Source organism: Lolium perenne, chromosome 7 (genome assembly GCF_019359855.2).
Source record: "Lolium perenne isolate Kyuss_39 chromosome 7, Kyuss_2.0, whole genome shotgun sequence".
Lineage (NCBI taxonomy): Eukaryota > Viridiplantae > Streptophyta > Magnoliopsida > Poales > Poaceae > Lolium > Lolium perenne.
The window spans coordinates 210,768,190-210,775,074 of NC_067250.2; the positions used below are offsets into that span (position 1 = coordinate 210,768,190).

General features: G+C 48.3%; 1 protein-coding gene across 1 annotated transcript; it reads right to left on the reverse strand.

Annotated features, from left to right (window-relative positions):
• Positions 1–2,356: 2,356 nt before the first annotated feature.
• On the reverse strand, positions 2,357–5,681 carry LOC127314322 (proline-rich receptor-like protein kinase PERK9). The gene is made up of 4 exons (XM_051344777.2): positions 5,143–5,681; positions 4,347–4,607; positions 3,374–4,258; positions 2,357–3,137 (listed from the first exon to the last, which is right to left on the reverse strand). The coding sequence occupies exons 1-4, from the start codon at positions 5,594–5,596 to the stop codon at positions 2,644–2,646; spliced, it is 2,094 nt and encodes a 697-aa protein (XP_051200737.1). The 5' UTR covers positions 5,597–5,681; the 3' UTR covers positions 2,357–2,643.
• Between the last annotated feature and the right edge of the window lie 1,204 nt (positions 5,682–6,885).

Here is a 6,885-nt window from a genome sequence, read left to right on the forward strand (position 1 = left end):
GCTTTTGGAGGTGGGGATTTCAGTACCGCGCGCTCGCACGCGTGCGCTTTGTGTTGGACCGTAGCCCAGTAGGCGTTGTTTTTCCTTTTTTTTTTCTTCCGGTCTTTCCTACTACTATTTCTTATTTTCTGTCTCTTTTCTTTATGTTTCTTGTTTTGCAATTTTTCATTTTACTCTTTTATTTTATTTATTTTTAGGAATATGCATAAAATATAGTATAATTTCCCAACCTCTGAATACTTTTCTAGAACTTGTTACCATTTTTTCGAACCCTGTAAACATTTTCTAAACCATGCTTCAAACCTATTTTGAACCATGGGAACATTTTTTTGAACCTCGTGAACTTCCTTTAACTGGTGAAAATTCAATTTACCAGGAAATTTTTTTGAAAACATGGAAAATCTTTTTAGTTAAGTCGGTTAAAAATAGTTTTGCTTTTTCCCTCGCTCGCCCCTTCTAGTCAACGTCTTCGTTTTTTGTTGGTATCAAATATACTACCTCCGTCTAAAAATAAGTATCTTACTTCTCTCTAGATACATATATATCTAGATACATTTTAGTTATAAATATATATGTATCTAGAAAAAGTTAAGACACCTAATTTTAGACGGAGGGAGTAGAACTTGTGTAGTAGGATTTACCGCCTAGAAAAAAAGAAGATATCTGGGTATGCAAGAAAGAGAGTGAAGAGTTCAGAGGCACAACTCAAAGCATTGTGTACATAAGAGAATCGATACATATGGTCTGCAGTGACAACATCACAACAAAAGTTTCCAGCATACCGTGAAGAAAATGGAAAATGCCCCAGCATCTTAAGTCACGTTTCGTATCCTAGTAATACCAACTTCAGAAACATGTGAGCATCAGCGCTTGGAGGCAACATTAAGAGTAAGTTGTCGGACAACTTTTTTTTTTTTGAGAAACACGGTACACACACAGACGCTCATATACACGCGTATACACTTACCCCTATGAACGCACACACGTATATCTACCTCTGTGAGCATCTTCGAAAGACTGAGTCAACGGATTAGATCTTGAAATTGACAAAGTTACCACAGACGTCTCGCTGTCGACGAAAACGTCGCCTGCCTCCCACTAAATGAACTCTTCTAGATAACATTTTCTTATCAACTATTGTATAGAGTTAATAGCATGCATAAAACCACCATTTTTCACGTTAATTTATGTTTTGGGACAAAATCTCACCATGTTTTGATTACTTTTTTGCAAAATGCGCTGGTTGTAGATTAATAACGAATTGACATTGTTTGACCCCACTTACAACTGGAAAATCTCAGTTACAACATAACTTGCAACTCATAGATGCATGAATCACGATGCAATCGAACGATTGTAGATTAAATTGGTTTGTTCAGCGTGGATGTTTCACTTTGTTAAGCATGTATCAACATGAAGGGGTTACCCCCCTTTTTGAGGAAGAAGAAGGTACACGCATAACCTGCATGGTGTAGACATCTAACACGGTGTCGATGGTAACTTTTTGGTACAAAATAGGATCTAGATATATAGCCCAAAGCTTCAGGCCTACCCGAAGAAAGAGTTTTTTTTTTCCTTTGAGGGAAAAGCCACCACGACGTACTTTATTAATTATGGATCACAAACACATCGTTCGCCATCACACTTACGCTAAAATTAGAAGGATCATCGTGTCAAACAACTGACACCTCTCCCTCTGAATGTCTAGCTAAATGTGCTGCCATATTGTCTTCTCTAGGACCATGAAAAAGCACAATTGCAGTAAAACTACGACACATCATCGAACACTCTTCATAAATAGCATCCGTCCGACCTAGAGAATTCCTGCCTTGATTCATCACTTCAATAACATTCATTAACATCCATGCAGTCGGAATTGAGTGAAGCATGTTACATCCAACTTGTCCTGCCAGGATAAGACCGTCACTTAGAGCGGTTGATGATGGGTCAGAAATAAACCCCCGAAGAAAGAGTTAACAGGCCCCAACATCTGAAGCCGAGTTTAATACCCGATCTGAATTAAACAGAGAAACTGTCACTTTTACTCTCAGATCCGGCCGGAAGCAACGCCACTCGACACGATCAGTAAAGATGGCATGATGGCACCAGATGTCAGAGGAGGACCAAACACAAGCAAGGAGCCCTAAATGAGCAACATGCAAGCCGCGTGCCTAGCATTAGTGCATTACCATACTCAAACACAAGCAAAGGGCCCTAAATGAGTACTTCATAGCTAGGCATGGGCCATCACATTTGAAATCTCTAAAACCGATCAAACCCAAGGACAAAGATTAGAAATCTCGCATCCCAACAGACACGAAGGCAATCTGCCACTTTCAAAATCAAGGCACATAAGTGAAAGTGAAACTCCGAATATATTCGGTTCGAGCGAAAAGTAGCAGCACACCACACCACACATTTACAGTAGGGAGGAGAAGATGACGATACATCAGTGATCAGTGTCACCAGACTGAAGTGGTTACTGGCAAATTGATGTAACCACTAAGTACTAAGCAAAAACTAGCTTGCGACGATCTGCCGAGTTCCAGAGGAAGGAACCAGCCGACCGATGGAACTGGAGCTGAAAACATGGCAACTTAGCTTACAAGGAAGAAGTCAGTGGCTGCGGCAAGCCGGCGTCGATCACTGGCTGGCGCCGAGCTGCTGCAGCACCGCAGCCATGGCCGGTCGCTGGCCTGGTGCCTCGCTGGTGCACAGCAGCGCGATCCCGACCAGCTTCGCCGCCTCGGGCCTAGAGAACCTGCCCCCGAGGCGCGGGTCCATGACGTCGTCAAGCTTGGCGCCACCGCCGGACTCTTGGCCGCCGACAGGGGAGCGTAGGAGGTGCTGTGAGACCGCCTTCTTCCCCGTGAGCACCTGGAACACAACCACCCCGAAGGCGTACACGTCGCTCTTGTCCGTGAACCGGCCGGTGGTCGTGTACTCGGGCGCCAAGTACCCCATGGCGGCGCTGCCCTTGAGCGTGGAGAAGACCACGTCGTCGGCGAGGAGCTTGTGCACGCCCGAGCCGGAGAGGCGGGGCACAAACAGGTGGTCCACCAGCACCTTGTCTGCCGATATGTTCTGGTGGACGACAGGGGGCTTGCTTGGTTTGCTGCTGTGCAGGTAGTCAATTCCTGAATAAAATTCAGCATTTCAGCATGTGCAGAGTAAAACAAATTCAGTAGAACTGCTTATAAATATCAGAAAAGCAGACCAATGTGCATCACACTCAAACCATCCAAGCATTCTTAAATCTTAATGTTTTTACTTAAATGAAATGCACCTTAAGTATGAGCAAAATATTAGTTAAGCTAGCTCGAAAAGCTTCTATTCATGTTTCAACCTATAAAAACAGTGGTGCATATTGTACCTTTGGCAATGCCTTTGATGATGGAGACCCGAGTGGCCCATTCGAGGACCATCGTCTCGGCGCTGCCATCCTTGATATCCAGGTACCGAGAGAGGCTACCGTTCGACATGAATTCGTAGACGAGGAAGCACTCCCCTCTGGCCCGGGACCGACAGAAGCCTCTCAGTCCAACAAGGTTCTCGTGTCGCAGCGACGTAAGGGCACGGAGCCCTTTCAAGAAGTCGGCCTCCTCCGACTTGCAGCTGCTCTTGTTGATGCTCTTCACGGCGACGACCGAGCCATCCCGCATTATCCCTCTATGTGTCGCCGCAAAAGTGCTCTTGCCAAGCAAATTGATGTCAGAGAAGTACTGCGTCGCGCATTCTACCTCTTCTAGGTTGAACCTGACGCTCGGTGAGCCCTCCGGAGATAGCCTTACTCCTTGCTGCGATCCCTCGGACGAGGTGTCCCAGCCACTGGAGTACTCAACATTGATCAGTGAGGAGGCCGAGCCACTCTTCTGACATGTTTCCTTCTGTTGGTCCCGGCTAAGCCTGCCTTCCAAGTATTCAACAGAGCTACCAACCTTCTGCTTCTGCCGGCGGTGCCACGAGAACACGGACAGACCACAGGCCGCGACTCCGGCTACAATTATGATTGTTCCAGCAAGAACAGCCCCTGAAGAGAGCGTCGACGCTCTCGAGCAGGTGCCATTGTCACAGTTTTTGTTCAGACTGGTTGTTTGTGGAATTTGCTGTGGCTTGATAGAGGTGGGTTCAGGTTTATGCGGCATTTGATCATCGGTGCTGTCGTCGCCGTCAGGACAGGCTTTCAGAGAATCAAAATGAGACCCGCAAAGCTCTAAATTGTTGTCGAACCTAAATCCCTGATGCAATTTCTTCAGACCTACAACAATCAATGCAGACAATTCAGATGGCAAACAGCAGAACCTCTGAGATTGTAACCATGAACACCAATATTCAAGACTACCTACCGGAAGGAACACTTCCTGAAAGTGTATTGTTACGGAGGTCCAGTGTTGCAAGCTGTGGGATACCGGCAAGCTTGGAAGGGATGGAGCCAAACAGGCGATTGGAGCTCAAGTCCAGCCGTGTCAGATCCGGCAAGTCCCCCAGAGATGCCGGTATCGCCCCTGTGAGCTGGTTAGACTGGAGCGCAAGAACGGTGAGCTTGTTGAGCTCACCCAGCTGAGTTGGGATGCTCCCTGAGAGCTGGTTGTAGCCGAGCTGCAGCACTGCAAGAAAGAACACAATGCCATTTCCCATTAGAGAAGAACAACCAGTCACTGATGGTGCAATCAACTTTTTTCCAGGCTAATTAACCAAATCCTGGAAGTAAACAGACGATTCGTCGATGGCCATCGTGAGCTGTCGGAACAGTAAATGTACAGGGAATAAATGTGGATCGCATTTCAAAGGAAGGATGCACACGCATTAAGTAGCCGTGCAAGCGAGTCCGCATAGGCCAAACCGTGGTCAGAAAAATTCAAAGTTTTTGTCCTTCCATATGTCTACACTACAGTACAGTGCAGGTAATCAGCTGCATACAGGAAACTGGGAGGGCGAGCCATCGGCAAGAACAGACCAAAATGTACTTGCCAAATTCAAATTCTGTGTACTAGATCAGTACCAAATGTCATCGAATTCAGGAACAGAAATACACTTTCGTGCCCGGAAGTATAAAACTGTTTTTCAAGTCACAAATAATGTACTCGCTCGCATTGGAGTAATAAGAAACTAAGATACCATCGACAGGAAGAACTCGCTCACCTTGGAGGCGACGGAGGCGGCCGAGCTCGACGGGGATGCTCCCGGAGAGCTTATTTACGCCAAGGTAGAGCTCCGAGAGCTCGGGGAGGTCGCCGAGTTCGCGCGGGATCGCCCCTCTCAGCTCGTTGTAGTGCAGGTACAGCCCGGTGAGCCCCGGGAGCATCGCCACCGCCGGCGAGACGCTCCCGGAGAGCCCCCTGCCCTGCAGAGAGACGACGGAGACCCTCCCGAGAGCGTCGCAGGAGACGCCCTCGAAGTAGTCCCCGCGGCCGCACGGATACCCGCCGCGCGCCCACGACGCCAACGCCGGCGCGCGCCCCGACGGGTCCAGCGCCGCCTTGAGCTCCATCAGCGCATCCGTCTCGGCATTGCCGGAGTTGGAAGAGGAGGTTGCGGCGACGGACGAAAGTAGGATCAGGAGGATGCTGCCAAGCAGGGCGTTCTTGGACGCCATGGGGAAGGGGAAAGCAGAGAACAGCAGTCAGCAGAGTAGCTTCCGGTGTGTCTGTTCATGTGCTAGAGTAGTGAGAATTTGGGGGTTTATAGGGGGTTTGTGGTAAAAATATGGTGTGGCCTTGTGGGAGTGGGGCCAGTCAAAAGATGGATGGTAAAAAGGTGAAGAGAAGCGGTGCAGCTTGTCTAACTTGCTTGTAGCAAGTCACCAAGGTACAGTTCTCTGACTTGTCCTTGGAGCCGTGAGATTAAAATTGCAGGGACTAGATCACTCCGAACACTGTACACGCAGTACTGCACGGACGCGCTACAGTAACATCCACTGTTTACGGTACTGTTTGTTAATACTGTAGTGCCTGTTTAGAGCCATCAGATCTGAATCTAACGGTAGAAAATGAGCACAAGTTACACGTACTGTTCATCTCTAACTTGTCTATAGCAAGGTAGAGAATCTGGAGCGGAAGAGAAGAGGGGGTTTACGGGGATTTGCGACAACCAATCGCGTGAGACGTGCACGTGTGGTCCGTGCGTATGGAAGACGGACTATCTGTGCCAAGTACGATTGCCCCAAATACCTAAGCAAAATGTATAAACTAGTATATGCTAAAAATTATAGTATCAAACTTGTATTTGAACAATAAGTTTGTAATAGTATATCTTTTACGATAATTTTGCATGTATTACTCGTGAAATTTATGATCAAAGTTGGAACATGAAAACTAGGATGCCATGTACAGTACGAGGAGAGTAGATATTACTATCCCGACGCGGACTATTGGCTCATGGGTGCCACACCCCCTATAGATCCAGCGCGTAGAATTGCTTTGAGATTGGTGAAGGGGAAGTAAGGGATTTCTCGTCGTGAAGCCATCTATTCGCAATACGAAGATATACTAGAGCGGCTACCTGACACCATGTATTGCACACTGGTTTGCTACAGTGCATGGTCGCGCCTGCGCTGGGAGACCTAGCCACCTGGGGGAGGTCTGGCCGGTGGCAGAGAGAACATGGGGTCAAGATTTGGCTCGCGGCCTGATCCTTCCGGGGGCGGAGGAGACCCGAGGGAGGCAGACGACGGAGAGGACCCGAGGCTCGAGATCCGGCCAGCGGAGGAGGGGACCTAGGGGAGGTGGGTGCCTGGTCGGCGGTGGAGGGAATAGGTTGAGCACGTGTACCGATTGGCAGCGAAGGGTAACTGGAGGATTTTGTGTTCCGGCTGGCGGCGGAGGGAGCCTCGAGGAGCTGCGGGTGAGGCTGCGGTGGTAGGAAACTGGGAGGAAGGCCGCTGCA

What these genes read in the sequence shown, in the direction of transcription:
- LOC127314322 (XM_051344777.2), bottom strand. Translation starts at nt 5,596, where the DNA reads ATGGCGTCCAAGAACGCCCTGCTTGGCAGCATCCTCCTGATCCTACTT. An exon ending in CCGCCTCCGTCGCCTCCAAG is followed by an intron (nt 4,608 to 5,142) that starts GTGAGCGAGTTC and finishes TCTTTCTTGCAG; the next exon opens with TGCTGCAGCTCGGCTACAAC. An exon ending in CATCAAAGGCATTGCCAAAG is followed by an intron (nt 3,138 to 3,373) that starts GTACAATATGCA and finishes AATTTTATTCAG; the next exon opens with GAATTGACTACCTGCACAGC.